At 40.3% G+C, this 18,973-nt stretch overlaps 1 protein-coding gene across 1 annotated transcript in view; it reads left to right on the forward strand.

Moving 5' to 3' along the window:
* Positions 1–18,973, forward strand: part of VWA3B (von Willebrand factor A domain containing 3B) — a 264,931-nt gene that overhangs the window by 152,130 nt on the left and 93,828 nt on the right. Inside the window, exons 14-18 of the mRNA XM_064371448.1 lie at positions 9,572–9,702; positions 11,368–11,525; positions 15,919–16,038; positions 17,648–17,735; positions 17,821–17,977. Of these exons, the coding sequence (XP_064227518.1) occupies positions 9,572–9,702; positions 11,368–11,525; positions 15,919–16,038; positions 17,648–17,735; positions 17,821–17,977 (654 nt within the window). The remainder of the gene's footprint in view (positions 1–9,571; positions 9,703–11,367; positions 11,526–15,918; positions 16,039–17,647; positions 17,736–17,820; positions 17,978–18,973) is intronic.

Raw genomic sequence — 18,973 nt, forward strand, 5'->3', positions numbered from 1 at the left:
CATATCCCAGACAGGGCACTGCAGAAGCTTCTTCAACCTGGGATCTCCAACAAGCACTGACAAAAAAAAATGCTCCAGGAAAGCCCCAGCCAAATGACTGAGAAGAGCACGACTTAACAACAGAAAACATTTTTTTGGCAATACCTGTTCTGCTCCAGTCATATACCATGGAAAAAACTGCATCCCCTCCCCTGGGATTTCAGTGGTGCCAAACAGGGAGCTAATATTTCACCCAGCCTCTTGCTTCATGGAAGCAAGTGACTGTGCTCTGATCTCCCTGCCTTGTGGAATAGTAGAGCTGACCAGGGAGCCGAACTTCCATCCCTACATGGTGGAAGCAGGGAGCAATGTTCTGATTTCCCTGCTGAGGCTCTGTCAGTGAGACTTAGTGGAAAGCTCATTCTCCTTCTGGAAGAGGTGGTGCTTACATTCTCTGATAGGGTAATATCAGAGGGACTCAGTGGGAAGCTGATCTCTCATCCCTGTGCGGACAGGAGCAGCAATGCTGAGTCGCCCACCAGGGTAGTGTCCATGGCACCCAGTGTCAAGCCGACCCTCCACTCCTATCAGGCAGCACTGCAGCCTAACCAAGCAATGTGAGGCCAGTCTAGTCACTGTTGTGCTTTGCCACAGTCCTCGTGTCAGCAGGACTCAGCATGGAGCTGGGCCTCTACAAACAGCATCAGTGAACATGAAAAAGGAAGCAAGGTGGGGAAAGGCCACACTCCGCTTTCCCCCATCCCTGGTGTTAGTGAGGCTTGATGGGGAGCCTCACTTTCACACTCACACTATAGCATGAGACCAAAGGAGAAAGTGTGAAACAGGACTAGTCCCTATGGTGGTCCTCCCCATAATGTCAGCAGGACCAAGTGGAGGACTGAGGCTCCACTCATTCAGCATTGACGAGACTGAAGGACATAGCACTAGGTGGGCTACTCAGTAACCTATCAACCTCCTACTCTTAAGAGCTCTATGAACAAATTGAAAAAAACTGTCCACAAAAAGAGAGCTAAACTCTTAATCCTGCCACTTTGAGAGCTCACCTTGACAAAAATAGCTGGGAAAACCCACCAGATACATAGTTGTATGCAAATGAAAGTGAAGTTTATCTGTAACAGTCCCCATACATATAAGAAGTACACCAGAGGAGAATGCATACTTGGATAGGTGGGCAGAGCTTGCTAAAGGGACACAGCTACCAGTGGTCCATCTGGGAAGCCTCATTGTCTCTGCAGGCCTGAGACTCTCCCCTCCTGCAGAGACACATCAAAGTGTGTGGGAAGAACAGGCAGGAGAGGCCCAGCTAGAACCAGTGGCCCATTCCAGAAGACTCTTTGTCCCTGTGGGCCAAGGGGTCTCCTACCCCACCCAGAGACACAGGAACACCTAGAGGACAGCAGGGGAGGTGCCAAGAGACACCTGGAAGCCTGACAGAGGGAAACCCTGTCAGGGTTTCAGGCAGCACCAGCAGGGACCAATAGGAGCGAGCCAGAATGGCACCAGATTAACAAAGAAGACCAAAATAATACCAAAAGCTTCTGAAAATCAAACTGCCATTGGAGCAGAAACCCACAAAAGTAGGACAAATCCCACATGCTAAATTTAAGCAGGGCAACTACCAAGTAAAATAAAATATTTCAAATAGCACCCAAAATCTTCTCACACAATAGAAAATGCCTAGGATCCAGTAAAAAACTTACCCATCACACAAAGAGCCAAGAAAGCCACTATTTGAATGAGAAATGACAATCAGTGCCAACACTGAGATGAATCATATGTTGGAATTATCTGACAAGGATGTTAAAGACGCTGTCGTAAAAATGCTTCAACAATCAATTACGAATTCTCTTGAAATGAATGAACAAATAGACAATCTCACAATATAAGTAGGAATTGTAAAAAAAACTCCAAGTGGAACTTTCAGAACTGAAAAATACAAGAATAGAAATTTTTAAAACCTCAACAAATAGGTTCAATAGTGAAGTGGAGATGACAGGATAATATCAGTGAACTTGAGGTCAGAACAATAAAATTCAGTCACTCTAAGCAACAGAGAGAAAATAGACCAAAAATAAAATAAAATAAATAGAGCCAAGGGGATCTGTGAGACAATGAGAAAACATCCAGCATTAGTATCATCAGAGTCCACCAAAGAGAGAAGGAAAATGGGACTGAAAGAAAGGGACAAAATAAAAGCTGAAACCTTCCCAAAGTTGGTGAAATATACAAATATACAGATCCAATAATCTGAGTAAACTCCAAACAGGATAAGCCCAAAGAAATCCATGCCAACACATGTCATAGTTAAACATCCAGAAATTAAAGACAAAGAAAAAATGGACAAAAATGATACAAATTCAATTGCAGATTTGACAGCAGACTTTTTGCCCAAGACCAAAGAAGCCAGGAGAAAAATGGCACAGTATTCTTCAAGTATGAAAGGAAAGAACCATTAGCCACAAATTTTATTATTTTATTTTATTTTTAGAGACAGAGTTTTACTCTGTCACCCAAGCTGGAGTGCAATGGCACAATCTTGGTGCACTGAAGCCTAAAACACTTAGGCTCCTGTCATTCTCCTGCCTCAGCCTTCCAAGTAGCTAGGACTACAGGTGTGTACCACCATGCCTGGCTATTTTTTTTAGTTGTAGAGACAGTCTCATTGTGGTGCCCAGGTTTGTCTTAAACTCCTGGCCTCAAGCAGTCCTCCTGCCTCAGCCTCCCAAAGTGCTGAGATTACAGGTATTAGTAACCCAAAACTTGACAAAACTACCTTTCAAGGATGAAGGGGAAATAAAAATATTATCAGATTAAATAAAAACTAAAAGAACTTGTTAGAAAACTTAATTTTGTTGATTGGCTACAGGAGGTTTTTCAAGCAAATTATAAAAGAAATAATTGTAGCATCAGAAAACCTACAGCCAATATCATACTGAACAGGCGAAAGCTGGAATAATTCCCTTTAAAATCAGGCACTAGACAAGGACGCCCTCTCTCATCACTCCTATTTAATATAGTATTGGAATTTCTAGCCAGAGCAATCAGGCAAGAAAAAGAAATAAAGCATATTCAATTAGGAAAGGAGGACGTCAAACTGTCTGTATTTGCAGATGACATTATTGTATATTTAGAAGACCCCATCGTCTCAGCCCAAAATCTTCTCAAACTGATAAGCAACTTCAGCAAAGTCTCAGGATACAAAATCAATGTGCAGAAATCACAAACATTCCTATATAGCAATAACAGACAAACAGAGAACCAAATCAAGAGTGAACTCCCATTCACAATTGCTACAAAGAGAATAAAATACCTAGGAATACAACTAACAAAGGATGTAAAGGACCTCTTCAAGGATAACTACAAACCACTGCTCAAGGAAATAAGAGAGGACACAAACAGATGGAAAAACATTCCATGCTCATGGCTAGGAAGAATCAATATCATGAAAATGACCATACTGCCCAAAGTAATTTATAGATTCAACACTATCCCCATCAAGCTACCAATGACCATCTTCACAGAACTGGAAAAAACCACTTTAAACTTCATATTAGAATCACAAGAAAGCCCACATAGCCAAGACAGTCCTAAGCAAAAAGAACAAAGCTGGAGACATTACCCTACCTGACTTCAAACTATACTACAAGGCTACAGTAATCACAACAGCATGGTACTGGTACCAAAACAGAGACATAGACCAATTGAACAGAACAGAGGCCTCAGAAGCAATACCACACATCTACAACCATCTGATCTTTGATAAATCTGACAAAAATAAGCAATGGGGAAAGGATTCCATGTTTAATAAATGATGTTGGGAAAACTGGCTAGCAATGTACAGAAAGCAGAAACTGGACCCCTTCCTGTCACCTTACACTAAAATTAACTCCAGATGGATTAAAGATTTAAACATAAAACCTAACACCATAAAAACACTAGAAGAAAACCTAGGCAAAACCATTCAGGACATAGGCATAGGCAAGGACTTCATGACTAAAACCAAAAGCAATGGCAACAAAAGCCACAATAGACAAATGGGATCTAATTAAAATTCAGAGTTTCTGTACAGCAAAAGAAACCATCATTAGAGTGAACCGAACCGGCAACCAACAGAATGGGAAAAAATTTTTGCAATCTACCCATCTGACAAAAGACTAATATCCAGAATCTACAAAGAACTAAAACAGATATGCAAAAAAAAAAACCAACCAACCCCATTCAAAAGAGGGCAAAGGACATGAACAGACACTTTTCAAAAGAAGACATATATGAGGCCAACAAACATATGAAAAAATGCTCATCATCACTGGTCATTAGAGAAACGCAAATCAAAATCACATTGAGATACTATCTCATACCAGTGAGAATGGTGATCATTAAAAAATCTGGAGACAACATGCTGGAGAAGATGTGGAGAAATAGGAACACTCTTACACAGTTGGTGGGAGTGTAAATTAGTTCAACCATTGTGGAAGATAGTGTGGCGATTTCTCAAGGATCTAGAAATAGAAATTCCATTTGACCCAGCAATCTCATTACTGGGTATATACCCAAAGAACTATAAATTGTTCTACTATAAAGATACATGCACACGTATGTTCATTGCAGCCCTGTGTACAATAGCAAAGACCTGAAACCAATCAAAATGCCCACCAATCACAGACTAGACAAAGAAAAGATGGCATATATACACCATGGAATACTACGCAGCCATAAAAAATGATGAGTTCATGTCCTTTGTAGGGACTTGGATGAATCTGGAAACCATCATTCTCAGCAAACTGACACAAGAACAGAAAACCAAACACTGCATGTTCTCACTCATAGGTGGGTGTTGAACAATGAGAACACATGGACTCAGGGAGAGGAGTATCACACACTGGGAGCAGTTGGTGGGGGGGGGCTAGGGGAGGGACAGCAGGGGGTGGGAAGGGTGGGGAGGGATAACATGGGGAGAAATGCCAGATATAGTATGCACCTATGAAACAACCCTGCATGACCTGCACATGTACCCCAGAAAGTAAAATAAAATAAAAAAGAAGAAAGAGCAGAAATATGGGAAGATGTAATAGATCTATCCTTTTCTTTGTGAGATTTACAAATCATATTTTTAATGATTGAAACAAAAGTTATAACATCACCTAACACTGAAGACAATAATATTTAAAGTTGGAGAAGTTAGAGGGACCTAAATGAAAGTGACGTTTACATATTTCCACTGAAGGAGTAAAATGTTGATGCTGGAGACTGTTCTAAGTCACATATATATGCTGCCACACTGACAGAATTTATTACAAAAACCATACAAAGGGCTACACTCAAAAACTCTGTAAACAAATTTTTTAAAAAGTTTAACCCAAAGGAAAGCAAGGAACGAGAAACAGAGGAATGAGACCAGAGAAAACAAATCATAAAATACTGGAAGTAAGTGCTAACATGTCAGTAATTACTTTTTAAATTAATGGTCTAATTACACCAGTCAAAACACAGATACTGGCAGAGCAAATTAAAGAAAAAAAGAACACAATCAAACTATATGTTGCTTTCAAGAAACTCACTTCAGGTTCTACATAGGTAGGTTCAACTAAAAGGATTTGTTGAAATATATCATGCAAAAATCACCAATAGAATATTAGTAAAATGAATCCAGCAATATATTACAAATTATACACTACAATCAAGGGGGATTTATTCCATATACACAAGAATATTTGTTCTTTTTTTTTTGGGGGGGTGGGGGAGATGGAGTCTCCCTCTGTCACCCAGGCTGGAGTGCAGTGGTGCAATCTCAGCTCACTGCAACCTCTGCCTCCAGGATTCAAGCTATTCTTCTGCCTCAGTCTCCTGGGTAGCTGAGATTACATAGGCACCAGTCTCCATGCCCAGCTAATTTAGTATTTTTAATAGAGATGGGGTTTTGCCATGCTGGCCAGGCTGGTCTCCAACTCCTGACTTCAAGTGAGCCACTCTCCTTGGCCTCCTAATGTGCTGGGTTTACAGGTGTGAGCCACCACACCTAGCTATTTCTTCTTATATGTTGGAAATGTTTGTTCATTTGTTTCAAGAAATTTGTAGTTAATTGTTTCAACATTAGAAAACATATTAGTATAATCCAGCATATCAACAGGCCAGATTCCACACCATTCATAATTAAAACTCTCAGCAAAATAGAAATAGAGGAGAATTTCCTTAATAAGAATAAGGAAATAAGAAAGGACACAAACAGATGGAAAAACATTCCATGCTCATGGTTAAAATGAATCAATATTGTGCAAATGGCCATACTGCCCAAAGTAATTTATGGATTCAATGCTATCCCCATCAAGCTACCATTGACCTTCTTCACATAACTGGAAAAAAACAACCTTAAACTTCATATGGAACTAAAAAAGAGCCCACATAGCCAAGACCATACTAAGTGAAAAAAACAAAGCTGGAGGCATCAGACTACCTGACTTCAAACTATACTACAAGGCTACAGTAATCAAAACAGCATGGTAGTGGTACCAAAACAGAGATATAGACCAATGGAACAGAACAGAGGCCTTAGAAGTAATGCCACACATCTACAACCATCTGATCTTTGACAAACCTGACAAAAACTAGCAATGGGGAAAGGATTCCCTGTTTAATCAATGGTGTTGGGAAAACTGGCTAGCCATGTGCAGAAAGCTAAAACTGGACCCCTTCCTGACACCTTACACTAAAATTAACTCTAGATGGACTAAAGATTTAAACATAAGACCTAACACCATAAAAACCCTAGAAGAAAACCTAGGCAAAACCATTCAGGACATAGGCATAGGCAAGGACTTCATGACTGAAACACCAAAAGCATTGGCAACAAAAGCCAAAATAGACAAATGGGATCTAATGAAACTTAAGAGCTTCTGCACAGCAAAAGAAAATATTATTAGAGTGAACTGGCAACCTACAGAATGGGAAAAAATTTTTGCAATCTACCCATATGATAAAGGGCTAATAATCAGAATCTACAAAGAACTAAAACAAATAATACAAGGAAAAAACAAACATCCCCATCAAAAAGTGGGTAAAGGATATGAACAGAAACTTTTCAAAAGAAGACATTTATGCAGGCAACAAACATATGAAAAAATGCTCATCATCACTGGTCGTTAGAGAAATGCAAATCAAAACTACATTGAGATACCATCTCACGCCAGTTAGAATGGCGATCATTAAAAAATTGGAGACAACAGATGCTGGAGAGGATGTGGAGAAATAGGAACACTTTTACACTGTTGGTGGGAGTGTAAATTAGTTCAACCATTGTGGAAGACAGTGTGGTGATTCCTCAAGGATCTAGAAATAGAAATTCCATTTGACCCAGCAATCCCATTACTGGGATACCCATTACTGGGGTACATACCCAAAGGATTATAAATCATTCTATTATAAAGACACATGCACACATATGTTCACTGCAGCACTGTTTATGATAGCAAAGACCTGGAACCAACCCAAATGCCCATGAGTAATAGACTGGATAAAGAAAATGTGGCACATACACACCATGGAATACTATGCAGTCATAAAAAAGATGAGTTCATGTCTTTTGCAGGTACATGGTTGAAACTGGAAACCATCATTCTTAGCAAACTGACACAAGAACAGAAAACCAAACACCACATGTTCTCACTCATACGTGGTTGTTGAACAATGAGAACACATGGACACGGGGAGGGGAACATCACACACTAGGGCTTGTTGCGGGGTGGGAGAGCTAGAGGAGGGACAGCAGGGGGTGGGAGGATTGGGGAGGAGAAATACCTAATGTGGATAACAGGGGGATGGATGCAGTAAACAACCATGGCATGCATATACCTATGTAACAGTCCTGCACGATCTGCACATATATGCCAGAACTTAAAGTATAATAATAAAAAAAGAACATCAATAAAACACATACAGCTAAAGTCATACTTAATAGTGAAATACTGAATGATTTCCCCTTAAGATTGGAAGAGAGTCAAGGATATCTATTCTCACCACTCTGATTCAATATACTACTAGAAGTTCTAACCATGGCAACAAGGCAAGAAAAGATAAAAAGCATACGGATTGGGAAGGAAGAAATATAACTTTTTATTTGTAGGTAACATATTATCTACATTTAAAAAAACCCCAGGAGATCTACAAAAAAACCTAGCACATGAAAAGAAGATCAACATTGTAAAATTCAACATCCCTTCATGTTAATAACTTTCTATAAACTAGGTATTGATGAAACATATATTAAAATAATAAGAGCTATTTGTGACAAACCCATAGCCAATATCGTACTGAATGGGCAAAAGCTGGAAGCATTCCCTTTGAAAACAGGCACAAGACAGGATGCCCTGTCTCACCACTCCTATTCAACATAGTATTGGAGGTTCTGGCCAAGGCAATCAGGCAAGAGAAAGAAAGAAAGGATATACAAATAGGAAGAGAGGAAGTCAAATTGTCTCTGTTTCCAGAAGACATGATTGTATATTTAGAAAACCCCATCATCTCAGCCCAAAAACTCCTTAAGCTGATAAGCAACTTCAGCCAAGTTGAGATTTTGTATCCTGAGATACAAAATCAATGTGCAAAAATCACGAGCATTTCTATACTCCAACAATAGGCAAACAGAGAGCCAAATCATGAATGAACTCTCATTCACAATTGCAACAAAGAGAATAAAATATCTAGGAATATGGCTATCAAGGGACGTGAAGGACCTTAACATCAGAAACCACACAGTCCAATCATTCTACTTCTAGATATTTATTCAGGAGGAATGAAACCCAATGTCCATGCAAAGGCTTGTATGCAAATGTTTGTAGCTGTATTTATAATAGCCCAAACCTGAAAACAACATTAACAGGTGAATGCATAAATAAGTTGTGGTACTTATTAGTAGTATACAGTAGAATCCAGCTCAGCAATAAGAAACTAATGAACTATTGATTCATGCTACAACATGGGTGGATCTTAAAATAATCATACAAGAGAAGAAATTCAGAAAAAAAGGAATTTCTGTATGATTCCATTTATATAAAATTATTGAAAACTGAATCTAATGTGTAGTGACAGAAAGCTATTGAATAGTTCCTTGAGAATTGAGGGAGAGGGCTTGTAGGAGGGTGGGCAGATTTACAGTGGGGCTCAAGGGAATTTGGGGGAGACGAATATGTTCATTATCTTGATTGTAAGAATGATTTCACAGGTGTGAATGTCAAACTTTTCAAATGGTACATTTTACACATGTTCAATTTATTGTATGTGAATTACGTGTAAATAAAGCTGGCTAAAAATGGGATAAGAACAACATAACATTCTTTAGATTCTTCTTTTCCTGATACAGTTGGCTTTCTGTTGGAAGTGTTTGAAATTTGCTGGCCGTGTGCTGTAGTCCCCGGTACTCGGGAGGCCAAGACAAGAGGATGGCTTCAGCCAGGATCTCAAGACTAGCATGGGCAACACAGTGAGCCTCTTGTCTCTACGAAGAAAAGGAAAGAAATGTGTTTGGAATTTGAGCTCTTTTTCTCTAGTCTTACAGCATACTCACTTCTCATTTTGGCAGAATGAAGATCTGACCCTTTTAGATGAGGAAATGGAACAGGGTTACCGTGACCTGGAGAAGATACAAGACCTTTATTCCAAGTCCTTGATCATGGACTGGTGGTACAACGCAGGAAAGGATGGGGACAGCAAGTGAGCACCCTGGCCCACCTGTCTTCTTGCACTGGGGCCTCTCCAGAGCTGGGCCTGCCCCCTGGGCCCTTGTCCTTTCAGAAATGCCTCGAGAAATTTCTTTTAGTGAAAAGAATCACATAGTATGACTAAAGATTTTTTTTAAGCAAAGAGAATTAATAATTTAATAACTTTAATCATGGGCTTGAGGAGGCCACATATTTCCCTTTATATTCTCCACACAGTGTGGACGGGTCCCCAGACCCAAGCAGTGACAGCACAGGTAGGAGCTCTGTGTGGGGAAGGAGCTCTGACTCAGGGATCAGGAGGCCAAGGCCTGGACTTCCCTCTGGGTGACTGTGATGGGACCTGGACCTCCCTCCACACCTCTCCACTGCGTGGGTCTCTGTTACCTCATCTTTAAAATAGTGGCCATGGCGGTGGGGTTTAGGATAGATGATTTCCCGTGTCTGCTCCCATCCTATATTCTAATATGTTTCTAATTAGTGCTTTGCAAATCTTATTAAAATGATTTAATGTTTTCCAGATATTCAAGTGTCACAGCCTACCCTGCCAGGAGGGTGTCTTTTTATTTGAAAGAATGATAGAAAATTGGGGGGGAATGAAAATACATTTATTAATCAGAATTTCTTGTTAACAAAATTTGCTGTCTTCCTATTAGCAAATTAAGCATTTGTTTGGGCTTAGGGTAAGGCATGACTGTGGAATCAGTAAAAAGAGGTAAATGTTATAATAGTCATCTTATAATGAGATTTTATGGCATTGTTTTTTCAGTATTTGGGAAATCACAGACAGAGCTTCTAAACTTCAAACATTTGAACAAATAAACTAAGAATCAAGTCAATGAGAAGTCTTTTATTGAGTACAAACCATGCAGTAAGAGAACTGAGGTGCACAGACGAATGTCAGCCTGGTTTCTTCTACCATGGGGGGCACAGTGCAGGCACAGACCCACAGAGGGCTATGGAACCTGGGGCAGGTGCTCCACGGAGGCATTGAGGGGCAGTGGTGCAGGAAGGAGGGCACACGTCACAGTGTTGGAGCAGAAGGTTGCTCTAGAAGTTTTCCTTTCTGTGGCTGCTGTCTTCAGAGCTTCAGAGAAGGTCATGTCTGGGAAAACACACAAGCATTTCTGGAATCCCTCCATTCTCCAGAATGGTTCCCTGAGATCTGGTGCCAGCATGGGAGGTCCAAGGCAGGAGTTCCTGTCTCTGGCTTTTATAAGTGCTTGCTGGTAGACACTTGGTTAGAGAATGGGTTTCTGCAGTGCATACTTGCTTATAACTGGTTTTCCCTCCTATGAATCCTCACGTCAGCCCCATGTAGTCACTATATAGGTGTTCAGGTGACCTTTCCTGCAGTTGATAGATGAGGAAAGTGAAGAAGTTTAGAGAGGACTGAGTGACTTGACTGAGGTCACAGAGCCGGGAAGGACCAGACCTGTGATGTGGGCTGTATCTTCTGACTCGAAGGCTGGGCCTGTCCACTCTTCTGCATGGGTCAGGGATAAATGACTATTTTTATATTAACCCAGATGGGGGAAGGCTCATTTCTTTAAGTTTGCAGTGTTCAACATAAATGTATTGACTTAACTCTGCCTTGTTGATGAAAATTTTCTTTTCTCTCTCTCTTTTTTTGCTCTACTTTTAATCTAAATCAAAACAGGCATCAAAAAGAAATCTGTTTTATGGTTTCAACCCCAGAAAAATGTGCAAAGCCTCAATCTGATGTCAGTTCAACACAAACTTCATCCCTGAATATGTTGAAGGGGCCATGGGGCCTTTCAGATCAAAAGGTTCAGAAAAAGAAAGTCCTCCATGCAGGTATCAGTGAACAAAATGGCTTGACTCTTTTGCTGGATTCTCTTCAAGGCAAGAAGATAGAATAAACCTAAACCCACATAGTATTTTTAAAAAGCACTAAACCTATGGGTTCTTTAAATTAATATTTTTATTAAAATAATTGTACATTCACATGATCTAATATATACCTACCCTTCATCCTCTTTTCCCCAATGGTAACATCTTGCAAAATAATAGTACAACATTGAAACCAAGATATTGATATTGATACAATCCACAGGTCTTATTCAAATTGTCCCAGTTTTACTTGTACCTGTGAGACAGAGAGAGAGAGAGAGAGTGTGTGTGTGTGTGTGTGTGTGTGTGTGTCTGACAGTCCGTGTTTAGGTCTACACAGTTTTATCACATGTGGGTTTGTGTTTCTACCACTAGAGTCAAGGTACAGAAGAGTCCCATCACCACGGGGATGCTTCATGCTGCCCTTTTATAACCACACCCACCTTCCTTGCACACTCTTCCTACAGCTAAAATCAAGCTAAATGGTGAAAGACTGAATTATTTCCCCCTAAAATTGGGGAAAAGGATGCCTACTCTCACCACCCTATTCAACATAGCATGGGAAGTCTAGCCACTGCAACAAGGCAAGAAGAAGAAATAAAGCCAGAAAGGGTGGAGAGGAAGAAATAAAACTGTCCTTATTTGCAGATATCATACTGTCTATGTAGAAAACAGCAAGGGATGTACCAAAATTAGCTACTGAGTTGAGCAAGGTGTCTGACTACAGGACACACAAGGACAATTGCATTTTGATATACTAACAGTGAACAGGCAGCAACCTATATTAAAGTCATCCATAATTGCTCCAAACAAAATGAAATGCAATGTAGCAAAGTATATGCAGCATCTGTATGCTGAAAATTATATAATTCTGCTGTAAGACACTAAAGAAGACCTAAATAAATTGAGACACCATGTTCATAGGTTGAATAAATTGGTGTGATAGATGACAATTCTCACCTCATTTATCTATAGGTTTAATGAAATTCCTAATAGAATCCCCAAAATGTTTTTATAAACACATACAAGCTTATTTTAAAATATGTACAGAATCTTCAGGTTCTAGAACAGCTAAAATAATTTTGAAAAAGAGAATAAAGTTGGAGAAATCACTGTACTGGATATTAAGGCTTACCACATAACCACATCAATCAAGACAGTGTGGTATTAGCAGGGGAATAGGTGGAATAGAGCCTAGATTTAACCCACACAAATATACACAAATGCTTTTGACAAAGGTACAAAATTAACGCAATGGAAGTAGTATAGCCTTTTCAACAAAGATGCTGAAACAAGATCTACAGTCAAAAAACGAAAAGAAACTTGGCCTTAACTTCACGTGGACCATGGATTTAAATGCAAAACAGAAAACTATAAAACTTCTAGAAAAAAATTAAAATTTTTATCCAGTTGAGGAAGATCCACACATTTCTAGCTTTCTGAGAGTTTTTATCATGAATGGGTGCTGGATTTTATTAAATGCTTTTTCTATGTCAGTTGATATAGGATTTTTCATCTTTAGTCTGTTAAAATGGTGGATGACATCAATTGATTTTCAAATGTGGAAGCAGCCTTGTACATATCGGAATATTTCCCTCGTAGTCTCAGTGCATAATTCTTTTAATACGTTGATGGATTCCATTTGCTAGTATTTTGTTGTGGATTTTGGTATCAAAGTTCATGAAAGCTATTGATCTATAGTTTCATTTATTTCTTCTTTTTTAGTACTATCTTCATCCAGCTTTGGTATCAAGCTACTACTATCCTCACAAATGGGTTGGAAAATTGTCCCTCCTTTTCTGTTCCTGGAAGAAATTGATGTAATTCTTCTTTGAATGTTTAGTAAGGTTATCATGGAGCCATTTGGGCGTAGGGACTTCTTTTCCAGATTTTTTATTGTGAATGCAATTTCTGTAATGGTTTTAAGGATATTGTCCATTTTATCTTGGTTGAGTTTTGGCAGTTTGTGGTTTTTGAGTAATTGGTCTATTTTTTCTAATTTATCAAATTTTTGAGGGCAAATGAGTTTACTGTATACCTTTGTTAGCTTTTTAATAGCTGCAAGATCTTTAGCAATGCACTCTATTTCATTTTCAATATTAGTGCTTTGATCTCTCTTCTCTCTTTCTGACTTTTTCTGTCTAGCTAGAGGTTTTCTTGCTTTTCTTTCTATCTGTTCATTTGTTTCCAGAGAATGTGTAATTAATTGTTGAAGCACTTTCATGGGTAGCTTCCTTTGGTGTTGGCATCATGCATTTGCTTTTTCTGATTCGAGGTGTGATTGTTTTTCTAGTTATTGATACAATGGGTGATTTTTGATAGCATCCTGGACATTTTGTCTATTATGTTAGGAACTCTGCATCTCATTTAAGTATTTTATTTTAGAAAGTAGTCGCCCAGTTTAAATATAGCATGTGGGTCTTGACCTACTTTTGTGGGCTGTGGTTCTGATGGCAATTTAATTTTCACAGGCTTGGTGATATTGTTAAATATTTTGGTGCTTGTTTTTTCTGGTGTTCCTGGGGTTCCTACTGGTCCCTGCTGGTGCTGCCTGAGCTGGCAGCAGGGATCCCCTCAGACCAGGATGTTAGGTGTCCCCGAGGGGAGAGTTGCAGCAGCTTCCTCCAGTGCTGTCTCTAGAGTGTCCCCATGTTGCTGGCAGGGAAAGAGGGCCTTGAACCCACAGGGACCAAGAGGGTTCCTGGAATGGGCCACTAACTGAAGATTGGCCCCTCCTGCAGGATCTGTCCACATGCTCCTGCTATCTCTGTACGAGGGAGCAGTGTGTTACATGGGAACAAACAGGCTTCCCACACTGGTCCCTTGTGTGGCTGTGTCTCTTTTTCCAGTCCTGCCTGCCTGCGCCAGTGAATCTGAGTTTTGCCAAAGTTGCTACTTGTCTTAAACATTTTAATGGCCTATTGTCACTGCCAACATTTCACTTAGATTTGGGACGTTTGGTATTGGGAGACAATCATATGCTGAGTTTCTCTTTTGTTTCCATTTGTGATGTAGAAGAGTGATGAAATGCCATGACTGATCCCACAGAGTCAGGGGAGGAGCTAAATGCTTGAATCCACTGCCAGATAAATGTTTCATTCCACATTTGTGGCTTTTGGGAATGGTATTTCTTATGTTTGGAGACATGGGGAGCTAAATTCATTTTCATTTGGCTCACATAAATCAGGTTGTTCTGCCTGGCAGTGTTGGTCAAGGTGGCCTGCCAGTGTGGACAGCAGCAGGAGCTCAGCTCTCTGATTTGGATTGTTATCTTTCTCTCACAGGCATAGCTCCTAAGAAAATTTAGCTTTCTTAGCTCCTGGGTACAGAGACAACCAAGGCAGGGCTTACCCTTTCATTGCCTATGCAACACTCCTTCTCTATGCACGGAGACCACTGGTGTTACTTTTCTGTGTGAAAGACACCCATTTGCAGATTACTAGCTAATCTTCACTCTAACTAACTAATATCTTGCAGGAAAGGGTAAGTCTTCTCCCAGTGAGAACAAAGACACATTTCATTCATGAATGCTGACATAAAGCCTTGGTTCTAGGTACTTCTAAGGCCTCTAAATTATGAAGTACAGACTACACTTACAATTAGTGTGGTTTATGTTGTCAAATATAAAAAGTAGTCAAGATGACTCGGTGCAGGCTCATTGTCCTCTAAAGCCACAGATTCAAGGTCAATATTTGCTAATTTGTCATTTGCCTGTAGAAGGGACACATCAGAGGGTAGAAAATAACATAAAGATCTGGACAGCAGTTGAGGTGGGCAGAATTTCTAGAATGGCTTGCAAAAGATGTCCTACCCTAAACCCTGCAACCTTTGAATATGATGAGACGTCACTCTCATGACCAGGTTATGCTGACCTAGACGGGGTTATCTAGGTGGGTCCAGTGTAACTGTGGGAGTCGTGAAAAGCAGGAGCTATTTCCAGCTGGTGGAAGAAGAGAAAGTCAGAGAGATTTAAACCACAAGAGGAATTCAATGTGCTATTACTGGCTTAAAGATAGAAAAGTTGTGTGAGAAGTAATATGGGTGCTTTAAGCAGCTTAGAGAGTCCCTTGGGTTATAGCCAGCAAGGAAATGGAACCTCAGTCCTACAACTGCAAGGAGCTGGGTTCTGCCGACAGCCTGAATGAGCATGGAAGCTGACTTCTCTGCAAGAGAGGCCCTGCTTAAATTCAGATAAAGGGAGCAGGGCATCCCGGATCAGTTTGTGGCAGCACCACCCTAGGAGGGTTGGGAAACTAAGGTTGCATTCTTACTTTAAGGAGCTGATAAAATAGTTGTATCTAATGAAGTATCTTCTTCCATCCCCAATTCCTTTAACTTCTCCCTGTGATACCAACAGAATCAACCAAAACCAGCCTGCTCAGAAGCCAGATGTCCTCCCTCAGGAGCTCAGCTTTCAGTGAAAGGAAGGATGGCCTCTCCAATGCCAGCAGCCGGAGGACTGCTCTAAGTGACAAAGGCAAGCTGGAAAGAGTCTCTGTTGCCAGCCAGCCTCCCTTTCCCCAGTGTACCTGTTCCAGAAAGGGCTGGGTGTAGATATGTTGGGTAAATCATATTTTAAATAAGCCCAGATTGCTTCCTATTCAAAGGAACCCCTTGTAAGTCAGGTCCGCCTGCATTATGACCTGGATTTTCTGAGAGCCGGCCTTGTGCTTATTGTGCCTGGGTGTTTAATACACACGTGGCTCACATAACTATGGTCCTGCTGCTGACCTTCCATGGTTTGATTTTGAAACTGTCATTTTTCATAGTTGGTTTATTTTCTTCCCTTTATTTAATGGATGATGCTATCAGATGAGCCCCTCTCTGCTCCAAATTGTCAGCCTTTTGGGGACTGCATATGAGGAAAATGTGATTTTTTCCACTCAATTTTTATTACTATTGATAAAATTATTAATCTTAAAGTAATAGTTTTTTTTGAAAACTTTGATGCCTGTAATATTATTCTTATATTTCAAATAGTTGATAAATTAAAAATCCCAGTTCAATACACACATACACAAAATCCCCTAGGGAGAAGGAAATGGCCGAGTGGCAAATGGGCACCTGTGGCTCCTCAGTCATGGTTTAATTGAACTCTGCTTTCTTCAGTGCTGATCTGTGTGATGTCTTTTCCTCACTGTTTTTTTTTTTTTTTTTGAGACAGGGTCTCACTCTGTTACTCAGGCTGGAGTGCAGTGGCAGGACCTCGGCTCACTGAAACCTCTGCCTCCCCAGTTCAAGCGATTCTCCTGTCTCAGCCTCCCAAGTATCTGGGATTACAGGTCCCAGATAATTTTTGTATTTTTAGTAGATTTGGGTTTCACCATATTGGTCAGGCTAGTCTCAAATTCCTGACCTCGGGTGATCCACCCGCCTTGGCCTCCCAAAGTGCTGGGATTTTGGCCGGGCACCGTGGCTCACTTTCAGTTAACCTGCCACATTTCCTAAGTGGTCTACATGCATATGCCTTAAAGGGCTTTTCAAATGATGATTGGGATTTGATTTCTTAGCTATTTAACTAGCTCACCTCCAACAACACGCCTCCTTCTGAATGCGGCTCTTTCCACAAATATCCTTTTTCATTTATAAATACACATTTATATAAGGATATATTTAAAACCCCAAATATTAATTTGAAAATTTTAACATACAACTAAACAGGACCTAACAGGTTTTTTGGTTTTCTACATAAAGCTGAAGAACCACAAAACAATCTATCAGAAATGAAAATGTTGATCAAGGCTCTCTTGTGTAATTTGGAGGAATCTCAAAGGTCAATACTGAACAATCATCGGTTAATGGTGCTTTTATTGAACACTTTTTAGAGATGTGTGTTTTCTGAATGAAAGAATGAATATGTCTCATTGCCTCAAAACAATGTAGTGCTGTATTTACCCATGCATTGGTCTGTAATTGCAAAGGAAACTTGCCTGAGAGCCTGCTCGGACAGATCAAGATATATTCTCTAAAATGTGGTCCATTTATTAACTATCAGTCACAGCTGAACTGAGACAGGTGTGATCCCTTTGCATTTTATGTAAAACCCATATATGAGGAAAACATACAACTGCCTTCCCCGTCCACAGACATGAGCATCCTGCTGGCTGAGGAGTGTCTGGATGACCAGTCATCAGAAAGGGTGACCCAAGAAGGAAGCCAGGTTTATGACCACAAGTGAGTTATTTAATTTGACGAAGACAGTTCTGTTATGCTTTTGTTGGTTAACCATTAAATTTAAAACACCACCTCGTATTCTTAGTTCTTTAGATGTGTCTTCAGAAAACTGGCTGAAGACCTATGGCTTGGTTGCCAAGAAACTCACCCTCATGGATGCCTTGTCAGTGGCGGCGGTCCCCCACAGCTCCACCTATGTTCCCGTCCTGGACAAGCATGTCACGTCTAAGGTCTTTGATGAGGTAAACTGATTGTCTATATGTCCCTACTTGAGGTCATTTTCATTTTCTGCTCAAATGAAAAGCAGTCCAATTTCTTATATGGTTGTAACAGAAATGTATTTTAGCCATTGGGGGAAAAATTATTTGTAAAGGCAGTGAAAAGGAGAGAGAGAGTCTCTTAAGAATTTGGGCTTGGTGGCTCATGCCTTTAATCCCAGCACTTTGGGAGGCTGAGGTGGGCAGAACCCTTGAATCCAGGAGTTCGAGGCCAGCCTGGGCAACATTGTAAAACCCTGTTTCTACAAAAAGTACAAAAATTAGCCAGGCATGGTGGCACACACCTGTAGTCCCAGCTACTTGGGGGACTGAGATGGGAGGATCGCTTGAGCCTGAGAGGTTGAGGCTGCAGTGAGCAATGATTGCCTGGATGACAAAGCGAGATCTTGTCTCAAAAACAATGAAAATAAAAATTCTCTTTTTAAGCTGAGAGGAAACTGACCTTTGTTGGGTTGGCACTTCATGGTTCATTGATAATGGATAGAAGTGTGGGGCTGCAGAAATGTTTGAAAACTCTAGGTCAGAGTCATGAGTGAACATCAAATATCATTCTTTATGAAAGGAAAGGAAGGACTTGTGAGAGATTATGTCCTTCCTTTGCTTACCTTCTCTTCCTAAATTGAGTGGCATCTTTTGCATCAAAAAGCCTTCAAAGGAAAAAGTTAAGAGAGCAAGTGAGCAAGCCACACGCTAGCAAAAGAACCACCAGACTGTCCCAGGCAGGTCCCAAGAGGAGAAAAACAGCTTCCAATAGGAGGGCATGGTAGGTTAAACATGGAGGAAGGTCAAGGAAATATTGAAAACTTAGCACTGAATTTGGCAACAAGGAAATGCTCATCTTTACAAGAATAATTTCAGTGGAACAGCTAATCTCGGGTCAGACTGCAGCGGGATGAAGAACACCAAAAAAATGAGAACGTGAAGACTGAACCTCAGTGGTTCCTGGCAAATACAACAGCA

The sequence above is a fragment of the Aotus nancymaae genome, unplaced genomic scaffold (genome assembly GCF_030222135.1).
Source record: "Aotus nancymaae isolate 86718 unplaced genomic scaffold, 86718_ANA_hifiasm-v0.15.2.pri h1tg000131l, whole genome shotgun sequence".
NCBI classification, from domain to species: domain Eukaryota; kingdom Metazoa; phylum Chordata; class Mammalia; order Primates; family Aotidae; genus Aotus; species Aotus nancymaae.